Raw genomic sequence first — 24457 nt, 5'->3', positions numbered from 1 at the left:
ATGTATTGGGCTAATAATACGCTAAAAATATGCTACTTTTGGTTGCTAAGCGAGCGTAAGCTGGGGATAGAAAAATATATACACTAATCAGAACTAACGCAGCGCTACTGGATTTTCGTCAATCTTACTCTTTGAAGGAGCCTAATTAAATGTCATTTTAGTTTATGGTGTCCTTCAAATCTACAGTTAGATTCAGACCAACAATTTTGCTGCAATGAATGGAGTAAACGAAACGAGTTTAGCTTATATAAGTTTATTGAAGCATTTAGGGAGTGCTTTACAACAAGTAAATTATTCTTAATTAGATTAGGAAATATTACTTATACTAGGAACAACACTCACAAACTTACGCAGCATTTCTGACTTGATCAGTTATAAAAATTATCTTAACAGCAATTTCTTTTTTTTGGTTTTTTTGTCTCTATCAGCCTACAGTCAATAACATCAACAAAGCACTGAAAAGTGCACCAAGTGAATAAACGGTAAACTAAGAAATGCAAAAGTGAAGTAAATAAACAAGTTTTTCTTTGAAGGAAATTCCACTTAACCTCCATTTATAAACTATGAAAATGGTTATCATCACTACCGAAGCATTACTAAAGTAAAAGTACGATAAAACCTACGTCTTAAATCAAAAACTATGAAATATTGAGGCTGAAATTCTCGAAATCTAAACTACAAATTACCACAGTGTTATAAGAATACAACCTTAGAGGTTCAGCAATTCTGCTATTAAGCCTCAGTCCTGCACAAGAGGGTCTCAATGTGGTTAACCGTTAGCCGTAAAACGGCCAAAAAATTAGCCGTTAGGCGTAAAAAGGAAAGAATTTTAACCGTTAGCCGTAAAAAAATGTCAACCGTAAAAAGGTCTAACCACAAAATAAGGTCTCGAATTCTTTTGTTGAGTCTAATGTGTTATGCGTTTATGTGTTCTGGTGGCGAGAATTACAATCGAAACCGGAAGTGTCGAAAGTGTCTGCGTAATTTGTCGCATGGATGTCGTTGCGTGAGTTGACAGACGTTTTGACAGCTCTAGTATTTTACGACTTTCTACTTTCTTTCATGCTGACTTGTTGCGATGGCTGTATTAAAGCGATAGTAAGTCTCTATCGCGCTGGAGAAGAGAAGCCTATAGAAATATATAAGGCCAGGGTTAAAGTCGCGGAAGAGAATAAATTATTTTCGTCGTTCCAAAAAAATATTATCGAGTTTCTTGGGCTCAACGAGCAAACTCAAAAGTTCGGCTTGGGGTCATTTGACCTGAAATTTTACCGCCTGACGAAAATCAATGGCAAAGCGGAGAATTACGCCATAACAACACAGCAGCAAATGGAGCTGGAATTGCCCTTCTTGCTTGGCTCAGATGGGGAAAGCGAGCTAAACGGTAAGAAATCCGTAATTTTAATAAAAATGGACAATATGTGTGTATACAATTGCTCAGATTTGCTTTATTTAGAAGTTGCTGCCAGCAGGCACATGGTAATACTTTCGCTATCGCCAGTCAAGAACCGATTATGCTCTGGAGTTTTGTAATTTCTGTATCGAATTCTGTAAAAAACCTAGTCGTATAACATTTTTAATGCACGTTTTTGCTGGATTATGTACTAGAAAAGTCACGTTAAGTTATTGGACGCTGCACAATACCGGACAAAACGCCCAGGAAATCGATGCAGCAAAATGTATCGATGTAATTTTAAAAAACGCTCAGTGCCCGATTGATCAAAGAACAAAGGCGATAAGTGCTGTGCAGTCGAGCTGGCAAACAACGCGGGTCACCTTAATTCATACAATTCTGACCAAAATTCAATCATCTTTTTTTCAGTTCATGTGATACAGTCTGTCATTCACTGGGGGAAGAACCCTGTCGTGGTGGTTAAACGACAAGATGACAATGTCAAAAGAAGCAACCCCCAGAACCCAAAGGAAGAATAGAAATCATTAACTAAAAGGAAATCACGTCAAGATGCAAAAGAGGATAGAGCGCTTGTGAAGAAACTTAAAGAAGATAATGCGATAGCTGTGCGAACCGATCGTCAACAGAGTGAGCTACGTGCGCTAAATGCACGTACAGTATATTAAAATTTAATATAACGATAGCTTCGGCAAATATTTCAGTATAAGCGAAGAAAACGGCCAGAACTCTATAAAAGTACAAACCTGTCTTTGATCAAGGATTTGGGGATTTCCTTTAATTATTAATTTTCACGTGGCTGAATTTCTCGTAGCAGTGAAATATGAGGCTTTTATAGCATTCCATGTAAAAGGAAAATTCTGCGTTCGAGTTCTGTTCCCACCATACGTATGCTTATGTCAGATTTCTTAGCATGAAGGAACTACTAGGATTTCCTCGTTCATCTCAGAGTTACCCTCAGCATCTAATTCGCCGGGTGGAAAGAGCCAATGTCGTATCTAAAAACACAGCACGTCGACTAATAATACTGTAAGACTCTTAGAAATATACGGCGATACTGCACACTAAAATGTCTTCAAGATATATATCGTTGTGTTTTCATTTTAGCCTGTTTTAACAAAAATGTCTTACACCTGAAGTAAAAAAGCATATTGGAGTTATGCACATATAGTTATATTAAAAAGGCCAGTTACTCCTTCTGTATTTTTCTTATAATTTGTTTCAGAGCTTGAGAAACTTGAAGGTTCGACAGCCATCAATGAGGCAAAAATCAAATACGGTCTTTGCTGCAAGTCGTACTCCGTTCAACTTGACAGAAAGACGGCAGCAAAAATATCATTTTTCAAAACAAGTAAGTATTTTTGTGACAACGACAGTAATTGCGCTTTGCTAAATAATCGCTTTTAATTTACCTTTAAGAACTTTTATTATAAATTTAATAACGTCCTTTAATCAGGTTATAGTGTCAGAATTTCCACGTGATCCGACTTCAATGAGGTAACACCATACACGGTGTCCCACTCAGCAATCCTGTAAAACAGCGGATATTTATTTTAAATTGTTACTTTTATATTGAAGCTTAAAAGTTTAGTTGTATGTACGCATGTGTTTGTAAACTGTCTTTTTCTTTTGTTGTTATAGCCCACTTCAATGCATGTCAAAAAAAGAGAGGAGCCGGAGTTAAGGGAGTAAAAATGTTAGAGAACTTCTTTACCAAAGAAGCTGCAAAATGTTTACCTGAACCTACAGGCTTATTCTGACCGTATCAAATGACGATGAACAGGATCAATATGACTGCGCGGACGCAATTGTTTCTGAGAAGTAATGTCGCTATTCTATGACTTTTGTTACAGTGTACGTTAGTTTATGTCACAGTCGTTTGTTTATTTCCTGGATGTGATTGCTTATTGCTACACCTACGAACTGTTCAGAGAAGGGCGAATAAGCTAGCTTTGGTAAACCTTGATAGTTTTTGATTATGTGACTATACGTTTTCTCGCCCAAACTGGAAAACTGGAGGACTGAATCTTCGCGGACGGCACAATAACAACTGGGGGAAATAACTCTGTAGAGACTACTCGGCAGCGAGAACGGAAACTCGTCACGATTTCCTGGTACACGGAGATCTACTTCGAGCGAGCTTATACGGACGTCAAGGATAAGACAATCTTTGGTTCCACAGTACTTTTATTCTAGGTCAGGCCAACAAGCGACATGACCTCTAGCATACTCTAGTTTGTAATCATCAAAGCTGTACAAGGTACTTGCTTAAGAAGTAACTGGTGTAAAGCGCTATTGTTACACAAATCGCAATATTTGAATAAGGACACAAAGGAGCGGAAAAAATATCTCTTTGAAGTTAAACGAAAACTACTTAATTATTCCATCTGTTTCTACGACGGAAAGAATCTCAAAATTAAAAAGACGGATGCAATAAACTCTAGGCCATTAAAGTAGGAAACCTAGGTGCGAATTTACAACTCTGATATAGAAAAAAATACCTATCTTAATTGCAGTAGCGCAGCTCAGGAAATAAAAAAACGGAAAAGCAATTAAAAGTTTCTGCTTATTTATACAAGATTGGTTTGGAAACCATTGCATGAAAAGAAATTAGATTTACGAGTATAAACTCAGCTGCTATCTACCATGAAAACCAATGTTTCCAGAAAGACCATTAACACTTATATTTACCTAAAAAAACCATGTAATAAATGACAAAAGTGCCGACAAGCAGGTGCATATGATGAAAGCGAGTAACAACAAAAATCTATTCAAAAGCTACTGTGGTTTTTTATGTATTTTTTAATTTATTGAAATGAAAGGACTTGAAATGGTAAAATGTGAAAGTTTACGAATGAATATGTACCGAATAACACACACGGGAAAATCAGTAAATTTTCCCGTAACAATTATCGACTAGACGACGTATTACAGCGAATAGTTTTTAATTAAATGTGAAATGTCTAGGAAATAAAAGTCAATAAACATCTATTTACCAGATGCTCTCAAGAGTTCAATGCAACGTGTTCTTTTATACAGTGCTATATAATAAGTAAACCATGAACCTGCGAAGATTAACGACTTGATCAGTCAACAAATCAGTTTCATAACGTAGCAGATGGCCACTAGGATACATTGACTAAGAAACTACTTCAAGAAAATTTTAGGATCTAGGCGACCTAGTGTTTTTCATTTACAGTGAAAGTGATGACTTTGATATCGGTAGTCCATCAGCTACAGCTTTCCCAGCTGACTTGGAAGAGGAAGACTGCGGTGGAGAAATAATAGAACGCGGTTCTGTTGAGTTCGAAGGCGGGAAAAGCGAAGTCCCTACCTCAAATGACGAAGACGACACTGAGGATCTTACAGCTGATGATCTGATATCCTGTACTGTGTAAGTTTTACCAATGAACTTTGTTGCTTTTGTTATACCCGCATTGGATGAGTGCATGTGTTTCATTATCACAGGGCACAGTTCTACTGACAGCCCACAATACCTTACTAAATATAGTCTGTAAAAGGTTACAATTGCCCGAGGTAAAATTTAATCTAACTGTTTTTTCTTTGTTGGGCTCCACAGATGCGTAGAGAGGGCTCATCCATTGGCCGAAAGGTTAAATAAACTAATCAAAGAAGGAAAGATTCCCGAGGAATGTCTATTTTACGGAATAGTTACAATCTAAATTGACTTGGTAATCAATAAATAGTCATAAGATAAGCCTCTAGTCTTTTTATTGCAGATATCAAATAGAGTGTTTTACATTATGTTCGATACAACTTATTGTGTTTGGAAATTGTGACAAAAATTAAACGCTCATACGTGCTCTCATTTCGTCAAGTTTTTAAACAAGCATTCCATTTTGCCATAGCAAAATTGTTTCCGTTTACCACCGTACGCACCCTTTAAATGGCGTTTAATTTCTCATACAAATCGAATACACTTAAGAAAATTATTAATTTGATTAACTCACACTCTATTAAGACGGTTCTCTCCGTTTATGACAAAAGCCTTTGATACTAAGAGCAAAATGTTAAATGTCAATAACAATGCAATCGCTTGTTTTCAAATAAAAGTAACTTGAAAGTTGAACAAATCACCAGAAGTGATGCAATATCTAATTTAAAGAAGATACTTCGTTAAGTGATACCTCAGTGCTAATTAATACCACACGACTAATTCATTACCGAACTACAAAATATTAGCAAATTTCAGGAGATCTCTTACTAGGTCTGCCACAAACAAATTTACGAAATGGTTTCTCAATACAACAATGAAAAGTTTGCAAAGTACAGCTATCTGCATAAACGAGCTATTTTTCAAGTTGGTTGTTTTTTGTTTCTTACTTTCTTTCTCTTCTGATTTTATCGATAACGGAAGTTTAATTCATATCTATCCAATTTTCCTTATTCTGAAACCGATTAAATTATTTATTATTAGCATTCTTTGAGAATTAATTCATTGTTTTTTTTGTGCTTTTATTATTATCATTTTGTTAATCAATGACAAAGCTTTCCCATATTCTTCTAATACTTATATGGAGAGAAATTTAACTAACACAAACCTACACTGACTTAGTTTAGCACTGAGAAGGAACGATTATGTACCCTAACGACGGTCACTGGCCCATTTTCCCAATCTCTTAGCAGAGGCCGTCTTTGCAACTTCTTCACTTGGTCCTGCGTCTTCATTTCCGAGATCTTCAACCCTGGAGTATTTTGCCTTGTCATAAGCGCCCAAGTTAAGAAGTTCCACGTACGTCTTAGGAAAAAAGTAACAAATGAGGGTAATACATTAGCTGCAGAGCGCTAAAACACTGGAAAGTCAAGCTTAAAAGTGCGATCACTTCCCCGGCGTACTGAGAATCTCTTTGGTTTAAAGTCGCGGATATACTAAGTGAGTTTCCTATTTCCTCTCTGAAAATAGAGAAGTTGCAAGTAGGTGGGTAGAACTGACCAGATTTATGCCCTGAGGACGATAACAACCGCCATAAATATCAGAAGGAGCCAGCGAGTTGAAATGCCCGTAAATGGCCTGACGGGCTGGAAAATGTCTCTTACCAGAAGTATGAATGGTCTCAGCTGAAACTTTTATAAAGCGACCGGAAATAAAACCAAAGCTACTAAGTATTGCTCCCAACACATGGGGCAAGGTAAGAAGTTTGAAAAGCTTTCGAGTCTTTAAAAAGCAAAAAATATGAGGAAGTTGTCAATTCTAGAAACAAACCTCTTCACGAATGTATTTGTCCATTCTTTGTCGCAGGCTTTCAAAAGGAGGACGGAAGTCAGGGTTACGGTTCCAGCACCTTTTTATGATATCATACCTGAAATTTAACAATCATGGTATACTCTTAACTACCTTTTTATGGATTGTGTAAAGAATACCAGTAAGGTCCTCCTACTGGAATCTTTGATTAAAAATAGTATAGGCAATGGTTAAGGTTTGTCCTTTTATTGAAAATAGTATAGGCAATGGTTTAGGCATGTTCTGGGACGTTGAACATATCACACTACTACACTCGCTCTGATGTTTTTCAAATACATTTTAATGTCATAATTGTCCACACCGCATCTCGCTGAATACGGTATGCTCCTGGTTCACATTCACATAACGGAAACCTACTGATATGATTGTAGTTCAGTTGCTTTATTGCAAAGATTTCAGCAATGAGAACGGTAAAATATGTCGTCTTGGATCTTAGGTTATTTTTAGGAACACGTTGGTATTATGCTAAAAAAGTGCAACTCACAGTTTGTTATCAACATGATCGGGCTTTGGCATCTGATATCCCTTGGTGACCTCTGCAACCACCATACCTTCTGACCATCCGTCGTACGGAATTCCTCCTGTCAAAGGATAAGGACAAATGCATGTCACATTTCTTAATTTATCAACTCTACAGAGACCGTGTCACAACTAAGTTACAGGAAGGAACATTACGTAAGAACTAAAGAATTAGCTTAAAGAATTTTACAGTGATGAATGGCCAAGGAGTAAGTAAAAACAAATCTTTATTAAAATAATAGTAATTAAAATAGCATCACTTCTATAGCGCTTGCGCATTGCTGTTCTAAGCGTTAAATGTATTGACTGAACATAGCTTGGCTTACCAAGGGTAACTATCTCATACAGAACGATTCCATAGGACCACCTGGCAAGAGCATATAATCAGAAATATTCTACAATTAATCGCTGAGTGAATTTTGAACGTGAATTGATAAGGAAAAATCCAAAGATATTAATTTCGTTAGTTTGGTGGAGTAATATACATATCTATACATACACATCACTCAAGGTAGAAAGTCCAGCAAGTTCTCCCAGCAGAATCTCTGGTGCAGTCCATTTGATTGGCAAACATCCCTGGAGAAACAACCAATAAACGTTTGCCGTACAAAACTTATGTCCTTTTTTTTTTCAAAGCCATCTTTAAAAAATTATGAAGCTGCATAATGTAAATATGTTTCAATGAGAAAAGAAAGCTAAATTTCTGGTTCCCTTATAGGTCAATCTAATGTTAGCCTTCGTAAAGCTGTCATGGAAAACAGAAAATGTAACTCCTTTCGCGAGACTTTACAAAAAACGTTAATGAAATTGACATATCCCGATGCCCAGGCCAGAGTATTCATTCTGTTTATTTCTACCTCTGTTTTGTTTTGTTTCTTTCTTTTAATTCAAAGTGAGCTATGAAACCCTGTTGGTAGTCGAGGTACATTAACATTGTGCAGAGAATATGCTAACGCTTACAACTTTTTTCCAGAAAAACCCCGCACTGAAGCAACAAAAAAATGTTTTCTACCTTTTTGGCATTTCCATGGCCATACTTGAAGCTTTGATATGCCATACCAAAGTCTGTCACTTTGCAAACATAGTTTTTGTCAAGGAGAACGTTTCGAGCCGCCAGGTCACGATGGATAATCTATCAGAAGATAAGGAGCCAGAATATAAAAGCTAAGAAACGATAGGTTTATATAGTGCAGCGGTGAATCAAACGTCTGAGTATATTCGAACGAAAAAAGGGCTCAAACTTAGTCGGCCCCATATAATGATTTAATGCTGACAAAACCAAGATTTCTATTTTTTTTATTAAAAAGAAAATTTTACAACAGCGAAAATAACGTTAGTGATAACAATAATAATGATAACATGAATAACTATGCTAATAATCATAATAATTATGATAATAAAATGAAATCTAGAAATGGTAAACCAACAGAAGACCCGTTGTGTTCCAAAAAAGAAAAACACAGATGGTTCTCTCTTTACCTTAGTTTCCTTTTACAGATTTCTAGGGAGTTCCATTTTTCCCTTTATTCCTTTTTTTAAGTGTCGCAATAAGGTTTGTACATGAATATATATATATATATATATATATATATATATATATATATATATATATATATATGCAGTTAGTTATATATATATATATATATATATATAAATATTTTTCATAGTCTATCTTTGCGGCATGGTGCTCGATGCGTTCGCAGAGCGTGGGTATATCTGAAGGTTGAACTAATCAATAAGACTTAACTTTTCTGTGACTCTGAGTTTCACGCTTACGCGACATTAGACAGATTTTTGAACTCTGGGTCACAGAAAGTTATGTCTCAGTGATAAGGTCAACCCTCATATATATATATATATATATATATATATATATATATATATATAATAAACCTTGATTGTAGTCTATCCTTGCGGTATGGCGCTCGATGCGTTCGCAAAGCGCGGAATATCTGAAAGTTGGACAAATCAATAGGACATAACTTTACGAGTTTACAGATCTTGATCTGTCTGATGATCGCGTAAGTGTGAAACTCAGAGTCGCAGAAAAGTTATATCTTATGGATTGTCCAACTTTCATATATATATATATATATGTATATTATATATATATATGTATATAATATATATATATATTATATATATGTATTATATGTATGTATATATATTATATATGTATGTATGTATGTATATGTATATGTATATGTATATGTATGTATGTATGTATATATATATATATATGTATGTATATGTATTATATATTATGTATATTATATATATATATTATTCACACCACTTTTTGTCTGATGATCGCGTAAGTGTGAAACTCAGAGTCAGAGAAAAGTTGTCTTATTGATTTGTCCAACTTTCAGATATATATATATATATATATATATACATACTTATGTATGTGTATATATATATATATATTATTCACTCTACTTTCGAACAGCAAAAATGAAGCATCAGCGCATACTCGATCTTTGACAGCTACATAAGCTTAATTTTATACCATTCCAGATAATCATAGCTTTTGACTTATTTTGTTGACATATACTGTGACCTGATAATGTCAACAAAAAGCATCATGGCTAAAAAAGGTCTTAGAGGTTTTATCTAAATTCAAAAGGACTCAAATATGTTGGCCAAAATCCGAGCTATTGAAAAATAAAAAGTTTAAATCTCTGAAAGATTTTTCTGAGTTAGAATTGACACGTGAAAAGTAATCTACTTACCCCTCGCGTTCCAAGGAACACCATGCCGGCGGCGATTTGTTTGGCAAACATCACAAGATCGTAGTTGGTCAAATCCTGGGCTCTTCCCTCACCAAGATAATACCGATCCCTCACCCCTCGGCATTTTCTCAGGTAACCAAGCAGGTCACCGCATGGCATGTACTCCATGATGAGTATTGGGTGAACTTAAGTGACGTAAAACAAAAGAAAAAGTAAATAAACCCCACGTCAAGGCTCCTTACTGTATATATAAAAAAAAAAAATTTCCCGATGACTTTCTTCATAAGCAGTTTAGCCTACACGAAGGACTCATTTTTCGTTATCAACCCTCATCAAAATTTACTTTTAAAAATTTGCCATAGGTTAAAAAGCCGGTTAGCCCATTTAACGAGATTTCAGGCTATCCGATCGAGATCTTAGTAAACTGCCGATGGATTCATGCTCTTGGAGAAAAACAGTCTAGTTGCCAAAAAAAAAAAAAGAAACTTCGTTCCATTAACATTTTATTTACGGAACTTATGTTAAGAGGTCCTGAGAGGGTTTATTCAGCATTTGTACCATCGTTAATAACATATACCTAGAAAAGATGCTGTACGCTTAGTACTTACTTTCTTTCGTAACACAGCCCATGAACTTTACAATGTTTGGCGGAACGTTTTCACCGATAAGTTTCCCCAGCTCAATTTCCCTCATCAGACATATCCTTCCTTCCTCTCCAGCAGTGGCTACAACAAAAGTATAAATTAATTCAGACACATTCTGATTAATGCATTTGTTCCACGCAAGTTCAAGCCAGAAAGAATCCGGAGGAGTTACAAACCTCGCATCTTCCTATTACCGTTTGAATGATAATTTTCGCAGCTAGCAGATTGCCCAACTCTCTGACCTCAGCCACGGCTGAGTTGACTGTGAGTACAAAGGCCGAATCGAAACCAGTTGAGGTTTGAATCCTATCAATAGTTCTTGCTTTCTTTAGTTTTACTATCAATGCAGATGCTTGACTTTGGTTCGGTAAATGTCTTTTGACAGCGAAAAGCATCGTGTAGTCAGTCTGTTAGACTGCCTCCTTCAACCCGGGATAATCAGTCACTAATAAGGGGAATAGGTCCAAAGGAAGGAAAAAAAAGCCTACTGGATTCAGCAGCGGATCAAGAGGAAGGAACCAACGTATTTGCAACACCCCCCGGGGGGGGGGGGGAATGTTGCGCATTGTGACCTTTTACACTACTTGTTGGAAACAAGAATTATTGCAGCAAACTGGTTTATTATCTTCTTTGTTTGTTTGCTCCTCCCCCCGCCTTCTCTTTTTGTTTCCCGCGCGTAGCCTTGAGTGAAGAAGAGGGGGTCGTGCGTTGGTCGGGAAGTAATTTTAGACCACCCCTTCCCTCCCCCACCCCCTCCCCAAATAAAACATTTTTATAACCACCCCTGAGATCAACATATTTATCAATAGAACACATTTAAGGAGGCTTACACGTGAAACATTTAGCAGCGACTGTCCGATTTCCAGGTTGTCCATTTGGTGAACTCAGGAGAGCTCTCCACACGGCTCCGAACGCCCCTCGTCCAATGACATCTTGTAGCAGGACACGGTTCACCGTAACCTCCCACTCATCTACCTCTGCATTCAATGGCTCCATCTGAATTGCCTGCTCTTGATCAGGACTAAATATAGGAAATCAACTTTGTATACTTTCAGGTTAAAAAAAAAAGAAAAGAGAAATCAGAGGGTAAAAAAATTGATTTAGCGGGATAACTTGATTGGCGAGATAATCTCTCTTCCCGATAGTGAGAAAACAATGTTTTTACAAAACCAGGAGCATAGATTTTTACAAAACATATTAGTAATTATTGTTATTTAAGTACACTTTGTCAATCGGATGAAGTTCAACATTACTTTCGTCGTTTGTTAAAATTAAACAAGAAACAGTTAGTTTTAAAATCAGAAATTTTCCGCGCATTTCATTTTTTTTTAAAGTAATTAATCTATGAATTAATCTAACCGGAAATAGATGGAAGATACTAATGAGATTAAGAAATTAAACAAAGGAACTAATGAAGCGGATTCTAACAACACTTTATGAATGTTAATAATGCATCATAAACGCGATAAGCACGATAAAAGTAAAGGCACTGCGTCATCATGGTAATGGTGTAGTTTTTTTTTCTTTTTTCGATGAATTTGATGAATAAAAGTTAAAATAGTTGACTTACAGAGCCATAGCTGCAATTCCAAATGATGAATTAAAGGGGATAAAGAAGGTAAAGCTTTGCATTAATTCATTAAATCGAATATTCTAATAAAATTTCTGTGTAATGGCAGTATAATTTGAATTTGCACAAATTAGGAGTGACTTGATATTTGCTGAGTTTATAATTGTTATCAAAACATATACAGATGTGAAAAAACTCTACAATTAGCATTTTTTGGCCGGACGCGAGTAATTCATATAAAAATATCTCTACTCTTAGACTCTAGCTCAGTGTTCCCCATCCCTCCCAGCAGACATGTTAAATAAGTTTAAACATTTCCTTCTTTTACTTTCAGACAAAGAAATCTGAAATAACACGGAAAAGTTGACGTCACCCGTCCTTCGACGCTTGCAGAAATACCAGACAATTAGCGAAATGACAATTGCTACCACCACCGATCCACCAATGTAATACCACGAAGTGTTGAAACTTTGCATAGCTCGGGGCACTTGCTTAGCTGATTGTGTAAGATAAATATATGGCCATTAGACAAATCTCGACGGTAGTAAAAGTACTAACAAAATTCAAGTTTTACACCATAATGGTGTATCAGTCTTTGCTCTTTCGGATGGTGAGTCTTCGTCTTTTTTCCAAGTTACATTTATTGTTTTGCTAATCACAAAAACAGTTCTATTTAAATTTGGCTTAAACTTCAAAACCAAACGCTTTGTCAAGTTAAAAGTTTGATTAATGACATAATCTACAATATAGGATTTACCTGTGACATCGATCCAGAAGGAAGATTTTGCTTCGCCATAATCATTTCTAGCAGTACATTCATAATAGCCTTTATCTTCAAACGTCACTTGTCTAATAACCAAGGTGTTGTTTTTACTAAGTAGCACTCCATCCTTGGTCCAGTTGACAGATACTTGTGGATCACCTCTCAAATAACACTCTTTTGTAAATGTGGAGTCCAATGAAATGATGAGATTTCTTGACTCATTACTAACACGAGGTGGAACTGCAAAGTAAGGGTGTAAACACAAATTACAAAATTAGAAACCACCCAGCCCCCCCCCCCCACCCACCCGCAAAAAGAAAAAATAATAAATAACAAAAAAGAAGAAGAGGAAGAAAATGAACCACTTTTTGATCATATCAAACAAATCCTTCCAAAAACCATGTCAGTCAGGCTATATTACTAACTTAGCCATGAAATCATCAAATTGTAAGAGTGGGAACAAAGGAACAATTGTAAAGACTTTCCAGTTCTTCGCAATGAATAACTAACCTGGTCCTCACTGGTGAATCAGTCGTAGATAATAGCTGAAAGCCCTTGCATTTTTTAATTTTTCTGATAGTTTTCCACAATTACCTTATCCTTAGCTCAGACCCAGACACCTTAATCTAGAGTCGGGCCCACTGACTATTGATCCACACTCTGTAGACATATCAATTGCATGACTGATTTATAATACAGTTGTGAGCTTTACAAACACACCCTTTACAGAAATGTCAATGTCTTTGGTAGAAATGCCTGCTTCATTCTCTGCCTTACAAGTGTACCGCCCTTCGTCCTCCTTTTTTATCTCAGAAAAGAAGAGAGACAAACTCTGTCCTTGCAATGTATTATTCTTGAACCAGGTGATCTGTGGTTCAGGCCGACCCGCCACAACTTTACACGTCAAGTTTACACTGCTTCCTTCTATGATGCGATCGCTTGCTCCAGAAATATCCACTTTTGGTCGAACTAAAAGGTAAATTAATAACATTTTCTTGGAAAATCGGATGTATTCCTATATCATTTACACTGAATACATTAGACGACGTAACTTAATGAATATTTGATGATGACAGTACTAGTAGCGCTTAGTATGAAGTATAATCGTTTGTCAGATCGCGAACCTTTCGAACTTCGTATTGAGGGCGCAGCCATGGGGAGTCTGGTGTCCGCCGTTATTGCTAATCTCCACATAAAGAGTCATAGGAGCAATCGATAACCTTATCATCTTACCAGCGAAGGATCTGGAAACGCTATGTATATGACCCATTCACAATCTTGGTTCGCGAAAACGCTGATAGCTTCCCACAGCATTTGAAGAACCGAAAGCATGCCATTCACTTCACTGATGTTACAGATAGTAACAATACACCCGCCATCCATGGCGCTGCATCTTTAAAACAAGAGCCCGTGGTTTACAAGATTCCATGTAGGTACGGCAAAGTTTACATCAGCGGAACAGGCAGACCTATGGAAGTGAGGTTAAACGAGCAATATCGCAGATCGAGAAACGACATGCCAAGACAGGCCTTTGGAGTTTCAGAAGACACCTGGAAACCACCTCCTCTGGACTGAAGTAGAGTTCATTGAAAGTGATCCTATTATTATAAATGCAGGGTAAAAGAGGCCATCCATATAAGACTTTGCCTGTTAGGACATAAATTGGACATTGAGGCAGACATCCCAGAAACATGGATGCTGACCACAAGAAACACAAAAACAGGATAACTTTGCGACAGCGGACTTCGGAAGAACACTTGGTCAAAGTGTGCCAATCGAAGCCTGTGTGGGATTCCAGCCAATCACAGCCAAACAGAGAGTTTCATAAGGTCATGCATATCTACCAACCTTATAGCACGAAGAAGACACAATATGCCGTCAAAAAGTCGCGATCCATATCCAAAGTGACTTAATGGCCAGACAAACGATTATACTGCATTCAGAAAGTGAATTTGTCACTACGACCAACCGAAGTCGACTAAGGCACATTACCAGTTTGAAAAGAAACTATAAACTTTATCAAAGGGCACTTAATTTGAGTTATGACGAGGAACTACACCTAGACAAATAACCTAAGTATAATTTTTTTAACATGACACCCTACTTTCAAACAACTAAAACAAACGAACATATTCACGATAAAATGTCGCCTCACATAGCTGCGAATATGAACACCGAAAAGGTTTTGAAATTGAGTAAATTAAATTAATCACATTTGAAGACCTGAATTTATGACCTTCTATATATTATTTCATTGGTCCCTCACCTATAACTCTCACTAGTATGTCTTTATCTTTGCTTGTAACCCTCTTTGCTCCTTTAGTTTGTTTCATGGTACAAGTGAATGTTCCATTGTCTTTAGGCTTTACAGGACCAATACGCAGGCTGCCACTGGATAATGGAGTGAATCGTTTCGGGTCTAAGGGCTTTCCTCCTTTCTTACTCCAAGAAATCTGGGGATTTGGTTTTCCATCAGCACTACAGCTTATAATGCCAGACTCGTACGCAATAAAGGTTTGTTGGTCCAACGTCTTTTCAGTAAATCTTGCTGTTGAAAGGAGTAATGAAAAGTACTAATATCGTAGCTACACTTTTGAAAGGTCAGAGGTGTACTTGTCTTACATGACATTGTCATGCATGTTAAGCCTATTTCTACAATATAAGAAGATTTGTTTTTTCATACCATTAATGTAGACAATGTTATATTGAACATATTCCAATCTCTGGCATTCATATATTCCTCCATCAGACAGCTGTACATCATCAATGAACAGATCACCATTGTCTCCAGCCCTGATCCTTTGAGAAGTAGAGTTTGTTATTTCAAGCTTTCGCCCATTGATGACCCATCTAGCGTGATTGGTTTTATTGTTTATAGAGCAATGAAGCTTTTCTCTGCTGCCAATATCAAAATAGAGTTCAACGCCTTTCAACACATTCTTGTTCTCTGCAAAAAAAAATGGTCCGGTGTGGAAGGTGTTGTCAAAATAAGTCAAATTTTGTGTAATTAACACAGTGACTACAAGAAGAGATAGAAAAATTGAATATATTTACCTGTACTAAAGCTTAACTTGAGAAATTTTTTAACTTTATCGTACTGAAAACTAAGTTACATTACTCCAAACAAAGTCATATCAGCCATTATTAAAGTAATGTAACCTTTATATCGCATCCAAAAATGGTTATGTCACCCATTAAAAAAAATCAGGTAACCCTTAACTGAAGTCAAGTGATTTTATGAGCAGTCATATTACATTCATGAAAGTCGTGTACACCCTAACTAACGTCATTTCACCTCAAGGCCAAGCTGAATCATCTAAAAGGAAGGTAAGTTTCTTAAGAGCTAATGTCAACATGCATCAGACAAGCAACGGCAAGTCACCCAAAATTTCCTTTCACTCCAACTTTCTTATTTTGTAGACAATGTGTCCTAATAATTGTGGTGTAGTTTCTTTGTGAAAATATATTTTAGTTTTCGAGAAATTTTTTTTTTCGTTCAACCGCTCAAATATGCAAATTTTCACCGTGAATATTGCCCTCACGTAAATAATTTATTTGACCTCCGATATTTCTGTCGACAAAATCCTTTGTTTTATCATCTTAACTTAATCCTCTCATTATTAAAGCTAGCAAAAAAATATTTATTTTTTGGTGAATATTTTTGTCCGACATACTTCCTCTATGTCGAAAAGTAGCACCAAAACAAAGACAGTTTAAACAATGACCGATATGATAGAATCTACTGAGCTTCTACAAAAAAAATCAAAGTGCTCTGTGAGCAAACTCGTGAATTGACAGATGATTTACATGATTTTTTGGATTATGTTTAATGTTATCTGGTTTAGGGAATTTTGTGGTTGATTGTCATATTTAGAGTACGAGCAGTAGTTCAGTGTTCGCTAATGTAGCAATGAAACAAAGTAACGTTGGGATAAGAAGGCATTACAATTGAAATGATCAAGCTATTACATTTGACAAAGGTGAATGATGTCATGTGTTTTAAACATATATCGTTTTTGTTTCTGGTTCAAAAGAAAAGGTTGGAAGTAAATGTGGGTGAAAAGTGAAAATTACTGTCTATCATTGTAAATATTGGAAAATCAAGGCAATGCTGTCTTAATGGAAACATTAATGATTCCTTCTTTATCAAATGAGTTAAACGGGAACGAGTTTTGAGTGATATAACTAAGCCCAGACTGCCACCGTCATTTTGGATTTCCGCTTGGGTAGATTTTGGTCACGTGCTAGGCAACGCATAATCAAGAACAAGATAGAATTTCATTTCAGGCTATTTATCAATTCTGTGGTGTATAACTTTCGCATTTTAGTACGTAATATTTATTTTGAATCTTCAAACTGTCTTGGAACTTAAAAGAAAATTGTTCTTTAAAAATTCACTGAAAATCGGTAGCCAAAATTATTTGTTTAGGTGTTATTTGATTTTCGTGTTAACCTGTAATCTCGTCAGTCGCCGGCACCTTTTGTTGATTCATACAGAAAAAACACACGATACGAAATGTAATGATCGATTTTGTCCCAATCTCACGCCATAACAGAAGAGCTTTTGAAAACCTGTAAACTCCGAGCGCTTCGGAGTAAGTGATATTTTTTTAATGAATCTTCGGATTGTTTTCAAGTTCAAGGATTGTAAATTACAATTTTGTAAAAAACGAAGGTTGTTCTCTTATTTCAGTGTGAATCCTCGCACGCCTACTAGTCGCTGGCGCCGCTTGTTGAAACTAAAACGAAAAATATAAACTCTTTTTAGATTTTCATTGGCTTCTTTTTCACCCCACCCCTATTCTTAGCAACAAAGGTCGCCATTTCGTTTGTTTATTACTCGCCAAAAACTATCAAATGCACTCAAAAGCCTAAAATCGAAAAAAAGTTTACAGGAATCGACCAATCGAGCGAGCGAGCGAGCGAGTGCCATTCTGTACATCATATCTACAACTCGCTCTTGCGCATGCGCACAATTCACGAGTTAAAAAGGATGGTTATAAAATTACTGTAAAAATTTCCTTGTGTTTTTGTGTTGTTCTATCGTGACACGAACTCAAAGTCCGGCAAAATTTGCTTACTTTTCGCCGCCGTTTATTGGCATAAATCACTACAATTTGTAAAAAAATCTAACATAACACTCTTACCTTGTTTATTTATGATTTTATAAGACCAATAAGCTGTTTCGGTTATTATATTACGCTTGGGTATTACTTCTTGCCAGGAGGCCAGGTTTTAAGTTGTGTTTTCCCCTACCCCATTTATATCATAAGCTAGTCACGCAATAATTGATCCCAACACAAATGGATATTTACCCTGTATGAAGATTTTTTTTATGTTGAATTGACAATATTTGAATGTCACTTTTGTGGCCACTAATCGTTGTTTCAGTAGCAGCGTAGCAGTTAAAGGCGGGTTGTTAGGTGCTGACAGGGTGGGTATTGACCGTAATTTTGCACAAGATGGTATCATGAATTTTCCAGAAGTCTTGCGTACTATCTGTGATACACGCTTTTTGTCATGAACGCAACCCCGGCTAGGCGGGTTACCCCACCTTGAGACATTTACATGCCAAATTGTCACCCCGGCTGACAGGGTTACCCTACCTGGCAGACCGGGCAACCCGCCTAGGCGGGTCACCCCACCTATCATGTAAACATGATCAAAATAAAATAAGAAATTATCGGGACAGGCGACTTGAGGTCCCCCACCTCAATGTAAACACACCCTAAATTTAGTGCCGGACTTTGAGTTCGTCTCACAATAGAACAACATAAATACACAAGGAAATTTTTACAGTAACTTTATAACCATCCATTTGCCTTTTAAAAGCTTGAAGCTCAGTAGAATCTGTCATATCGGTCATTGTTAAAACTGTCTTTGTTTTGGTGCTACTTTTCGACATAGGAAAAGTATGTCGGACAATAATATTCACCAAAAAGTACATATTTTTTTGCCAGCTTCAATAATGACAGGGGATTAAGTTTAGATGATAAAACAAAAGATTATGTTGACAGAAATATCGGAGGTCAAGTAAATTCGTTACATGAAGTCACACAACTCGGGTAATATTTAGGGTGAAAATGTGCATATTTGAGCGGTCGAACGAAAAAATTTATTTCTCGAGAACTGAAATGCATTTTCACAAAAAACTACACCACAATTATTAGGATATATTGGGCTACAAAATATGCGAAATGTAAAATATAAATTTTAAATCTGCGAACAGTTATATGCTTGTCCGCGAGTTACACTTCAGCAGAATGTTTTGAGAAATGGTCTTCTGGTCATCTGTGTATTCAATTTACTCTGATTTCCCTCCACTTTAGAAGGTCAATGGGAAGAAGATTGACAACCACGAAAACTAGCATAACTAATCACACCTAAAAATTTAGTTGCTTACTTGGTTGACACAACGCTTGAGAACCCTTGTCATCCGATTGACATTGAGGTGGAATATTTAACTTTCCATCAATGCGATCGCATAATGCAAGTTCAAACTCCTCTCCGGTGCAAGAGACATCGGACATTGCAAAAGGTATTCCCTCAGCCTCTACGTCTGACCCGATAAATTCCGCCAAAGCCTCTTCAAAGCCAAGTTGACGACAAATAACTTTGACGTCGTCAAAGTCCCATTTATTCCTACATATCTTTGCCCATTTCCCCTTGTAAAACACTTCCACTCTTCCTCCATACTCCACATTTGCGCCATTCAAGCGAACAGGAACTTATGAAATTACAAAAAGTTCAATCCGTTAAGATAGAAAACACTAATTATCAAGAATCAAAAATGCCTATAAATCACGAAATGATAAATAGTTCATGCCAGTCTAAGTGTTTTGTTTTAAGGGAAATTCTGGGTGCAAATTATTCAGTATTCGAAAGTTGGCCGCATCGTTCGTTGTCACGATGTGGTTTCCTTGCTGCAATGTTTTACGACAAACCTCTTTTGCATTGATTTGTGACTGCGTTTTAAATTGTAGAAGTAGATGTTTTTTCAATAATTTTGGAACATTCAAGACGTGTTTTCTTTTCCTGAAAACGTTTTGCTTTCGGAGAACACAAAAGGGTGATTTACATTTTAAACTAGAAAGTAATTTCAAAGCATTTCCCACGGAATAATCAAGAAAAAGGCGTTTAGTTGAGTATAAGTAGAGTGAAAAATTGTGAAATTCCCTAGTTGCACGAAAGAGAGAGAAAAAGGAAACTAGAAGGATGCAATAGTTTTAAGGAGACTTGGTGAAGGGTTTGGAGGTTATGAAGTTCATGAAACCCAAATGCATAACTGCGCAGCTAGGTTCTTCTTTCGGCAGTAATTCAACTATAATCGTCTTAGGGTGTAAACAGTAGAAACCCGCAAGATTTTTCGCAATAGACACCTTTTTAGAACGTAAAAGACACCCGAAGATGAACAATCATTGATCTCGGAAAAGTTTTCAATCTGAAGTGTAAGTAAATCTATCAAGTTACCATCTCTGGAGATCATGTGGATATTACTTGAGTGCAATTCATTATTACCTTTGCAAAATTGTTGTTTCTTTTCCGAGTCGTTTTGACATCTGGTGGGAATGGTGCAGTTGTAGTGGGTGGACATCTCTGTAGCATTGCCACGTTCTGCGTACCATGTGTCATTAGCACCGTTGTTATAGTAGCCCATGGCCATGCAGGTTGAATTTTCATCTGCTTCATCCCATTGACTGGTACAAAGCTTTTTCCAGCTGCTGTTTGAGAATATCTCCATTGTACCGACAGATGGGTTCTTCTCTGTTTCAAAACGCAGGGGAAATTCTTCAAATATCCAAAAAAAAATTGATAAATAAGGATAACGATAAACAACATGAACTACTCCAGCATAGGTAAATTATTGTGTTGATGATGCCCCCATATAATTACTTAGTAACAGTAGTCCTTGCATCGTTGAAAGATTTCTTTTCAGTTTATGGTGGAAGAATTTCCTGTTTAGCTAACATGATTTTCTTTGCCAGCAGGTCAATACCAAAACGTTATATAGTAACTGAGGCCCTTGCATTTTTGAACATGTTTCTTATCATTAGATGATAGTTAGCATTACCGGATTGGCTAAAAAGATATTGCTTACGGGCAGTCCAACGAAATTCGTAATCGCCATTGCGCAGATAGAGCAGACTTCTTACAGAGCAACCACAAATATCAGGGAAAGCTTGGGGCAATCTTTTAGTATCTATATTTTAGTGGTAATGATAGTGGAGATTTGTTTTATTTCTTTCAAGAAAGCATGGTGAATTCCGTACATGTACAGACTTTGTCCATTTATGAAGGATTACTGTCTTATAATGAACTCCTGACTTTTGATAAATTGTGCATTTCACATACTTCGCCTGGATGATTATGTGATTAAAGTTCAAACTCAGCAGTTACATTCATTTGTTGTTATTCTAGCTTTTATTCCTGAATTTGTTCAGTTTTGTTTTAACAAAGAAGTTTTCATCAACTGAAATCAGAAAGGCTACAATTTGTCTGTTACCTTCTTGGCAACTGGACATGTTGCTACATACTCTCAACATTGCTCCGGTCCCATCGCAGTGTTTCCCACAACGTCCTGGTTCTGGGTTGGTGCATTCTCTCTTTCTTGTTTGTATACCACCAACTGTCTTGGTACAAATACTCCAGGAGTTCCACTCACTCCAGCCACCATCCACTGACAATGCTGTAAACAAAAACATTTGATAAACGACATATTTGGATCATTTAACGAAATAAAGTACGTAGGAAAGTGGTGCAGTTTATCTTTCTACCTTTCTCTATAATTAATTTGAATGTTTATGTCAACAGTTGGTTACGGTCATCTCATTAAGTTGGTATTTGGCGCGATGCCGTAGGGTTTGCAATAAACGTATCGAGACACGCTTATAAGAGCAAAAACATAATTTGAAGGCCATAATTCGATGGGAGTCCGTGCCGGTCTGTCTTTACCTTTATTCCCATGTTAATAGTTTCCAGACAGACCCCGTCCTTTATGTGCAAACACTCTGGAGTGCATGATCAGTTAATGTACAAATGCACAATACATAAACTTTAGCTTAAAAACAACATTTTAAGCCCCTCCTTTTTAGGAGGAACGGAAACAAACACTACGGGAAACCGTAACAAATTTCAATTATGAGTCTTGGTAGCTTTTCCAGCGAATTATGCAGCAGAAAAGGCCTTCCTAAAAACTCACTCTCACCTTCGGATCGGGTAAGATGGCCTGCTCCTTATTGGTTCCCTGACCAACATCAAGGACCAATAGGTATAATGGAAACTCGATCCTCAAGCCTAACGATCTACGTATAAAAAGGGCACAGAAACAATTTCCACTCGGGAACGGAACTGAGAACACCACTCTACCTTTCCCTGAAAGACCTTGTTACTGCAACACCATCTTCAAACAACAACTGAAGAGACCCATAGAGAGTAAACCGTCGATATTGTTGTAGCCACTATAAACAGTTGCACCAATTTCCGCCTTTGACAATTCTCTACCGGAATACCTAACACAAAGTCTTGGTGAAGAACACGAAAACGACATATCACGAGAAAAAACATGTGAATAGGCAACCGCTCAAAGGAAAGCACCCGGCGAACATTATAAAAAATAACAGTGACAAAATAGCCAAATAAAGGAATGAGATTTCTGACTTTAAAGAGCTTATTTATACACTTGCAAATAAAACAGGTGGAAAATATAGGTGTGCTTGTTAAGCAGTATACTATCTAGATTGATGATGAGTAAACACGTGGGCAGACATTATGAACTAGTTTATTCACACCCCCGAGCACGTGTTGATACGGGAACTTTAGAATGTGATGCAATCATGCGCGAGTGATATAGAGAGAGAGATATGCAAATACAAACAAATAGTGTCTCCGAAGTCCAAGAAAAAATTAATGTGACCCATTGTTCAATAATAACAAGATAATAAGAAGAAAAAGAAGAAAAATGTTCCAAAAGGAAGGCACTGAGGATATGGAGTGCTCTTGTGAGGTTATACTCTGTTAACACACTTTCTAGTAAAGTTCGTTGTTATTAAACTTCTTTGGCTTTCGGGTCATTGTCTGTTAAACAACTTACTGGCATGCAGTGGCAGGCAAAGTGGGCTTTGGTGAGCATGACTATGGTGGTGGATTGAGTGTTTATCAGCTGTTCCAACTCATAGAAATCACTGTAATGGTCTACGGTGACTAGGTACTGCTTTTGTTGGAACTCAAAGAGATCTTGCGAGATGAACTACCAAGGTCGTGTAAGGACAGGAGGGGATAGTATGATCAGTGGCAGCTTGCTTTCCACACTGGGAAAGCAGGCCGCCACTTTGCTCAGCATACTTGGTCTGAGAGAGGTAGGGACGATGGCGCGAGTAGACTTCAGAAGAATAGCATTTACAATGCTGAGTTCTTCGCGAACCGTTGAGGGGTTAATGCTGCAGCAAGTGCATGATGATGTGGCATTGCGTAGTTGCTCGCGAGTGATATCGATGAGGGCCGCTGAGGTGGGGTCCAAGCGAGCAAGATGAACGTGAAACATATGGAAGGTGTCCGACATGAATGGATTGACGACTTCGTCTTGACATGGGGCTCTGGATACGGTGTCTGCTAAATGCAAGAGAGAACCTTTTCTCTACACAACAGTAAAGTCGTAACGCTGTAGGAGAAGCAAAATCCTCTGCAGAAATTTAGGCGCTAAGGTGAGGTCCTTCTTGAAGATCGACTGAAGTGGTTGGTAGTCTGTGTAGACTCTGTATTGGATTGGCCAGGCACTCCTTTTCGATTTGTGCATAGCGCTTCTCGGTAGTGGTTAGGCCTTTTGCTGTACGCAATTGATCGTAGAGAAGACTCGTCAAGGGCGCTGCTATTGTCTGGTTTGATGGGTTGTTAGAGGGCAGCTCCTTGGCCATAGTCTGAGGTGTCCACTTGAAGTTACATCAAAGTATGCCAGGCATGCTGCAGAGGTGGCTAGGACTTTTGCTGAATCAAAGGTTTGCTGGTGCCTTGTTGACAATAGGGACGGCATGTCCTTTTTGCTGAGGTTGCATTGAAGTTGTGTGACGCTGCTAAGTTGGGAGCAGAATTTTACCAGGTAATTAATAGCCCCTAAGAATTGGTGCACTGCTTGGCTTTCGTTTGGAGTGGGCATGGCGATTATAGCTTTAATTGTGACAGGGTTGGGCTGGAGGCCATCCATAGTGGTAACATGGCTCATGAAGGTGGCTTTACAAATAAGGAATTTCACCTTGTTGACATTCAGCTTGACATGACATTGTTCAAATCCCTCAAGCACGGCGATAAGGATGCGGTCGTGGTCCATTGGACGTCATTGTCGCCGCAGCCAGGGATTAAGATGCCTTCGGCGATGCTAAAGCCTAGGAGGCCATCAAGCACCATATGAATTTGGCGCTGCCATCCTTTGGATGCAGAGGATATGCCAAATGGTTGCTTAGTCTATCTGTAGTGATCCCATGATGTGAACATTGTGGTCATCGGAGATGATCTCAAGAATAAGGGTATATTTTTTTGACCTATTTGTGCGCTGTCGTGGA

At 37.4% G+C, this 24457-nt stretch overlaps 1 protein-coding gene and 1 pseudogene across 2 annotated transcripts; one reads left to right on the top strand and one right to left on the bottom strand.

Moving 5' to 3' along the window:
- Positions 1-2626: 2626 nt before the first annotated feature.
- LOC149046176 (uncharacterized) lies at positions 2627-5130 on the top strand (annotated as a pseudogene). The gene is made up of 4 exons (XR_016186499.1): positions 2627-2762; positions 3053-3232; positions 4611-4805; positions 4992-5130. The product of XR_016186499.1 is annotated as an uncharacterized LOC149046176 (transcript).
- LOC149046175 (fibroblast growth factor receptor 3-like) lies at positions 5130-24225 on the bottom strand. The gene is made up of 20 exons (XM_089206023.1): positions 23842-24225; positions 23247-23538; positions 21409-21591; positions 20424-20693; positions 19309-19632; positions 15589-15852; positions 15172-15453; positions 13626-13874; positions 12900-13145; positions 12516-12638; positions 12143-12152; positions 11403-11593; positions 10537-10653; positions 9929-10113; positions 8206-8325; positions 7693-7769; positions 7520-7560; positions 7159-7255; positions 6636-6732; positions 5130-6170 (listed from the first exon to the last, which is right to left on the bottom strand). The coding sequence occupies exons 1-20, from the start codon at positions 24223-24225 to the stop codon at positions 6018-6020; spliced, it is 3705 nt and encodes a 1234-aa protein (XP_089062149.1). The 3' UTR covers positions 5130-6017.
- Positions 24226-24457: the final 232 nt, after the last annotated feature.

The sequence above is a fragment of the Pocillopora damicornis genome, chromosome 5 (assembly GCF_964200805.1).
Source record: "Pocillopora damicornis chromosome 5, jaPocDami1.2, whole genome shotgun sequence".
Classification (NCBI taxonomy): Eukaryota; Metazoa; Cnidaria; class Anthozoa; order Scleractinia; family Pocilloporidae; genus Pocillopora; species Pocillopora damicornis.
The sequence above is the reverse complement of the archived record's forward strand: the minus strand, read 5'-3'. Positions and strand labels throughout refer to the sequence as shown.

Coding starts and splice junctions, on each gene's coding strand:
- LOC149046175 (XM_089206023.1), bottom strand. CDS start 24,225: ATGGACCACGACCGCATCCTTATCGCCGTGCTTGAGGGATTTGAACAA. Junction 23,539..23,841: donor CATGCCTGGCATACTTTGAT/GTAACTTCAAGT, acceptor ACTGTTGTGTAG/AGAAAAGGTTCTCTCTTGCA. Junction 7,561..7,692: donor CTTTCTACCTTGAGTGATGT/GTATGTATAGAT, acceptor TGCTCTTGCCAG/GTGGTCCTATGGAATCGTTC.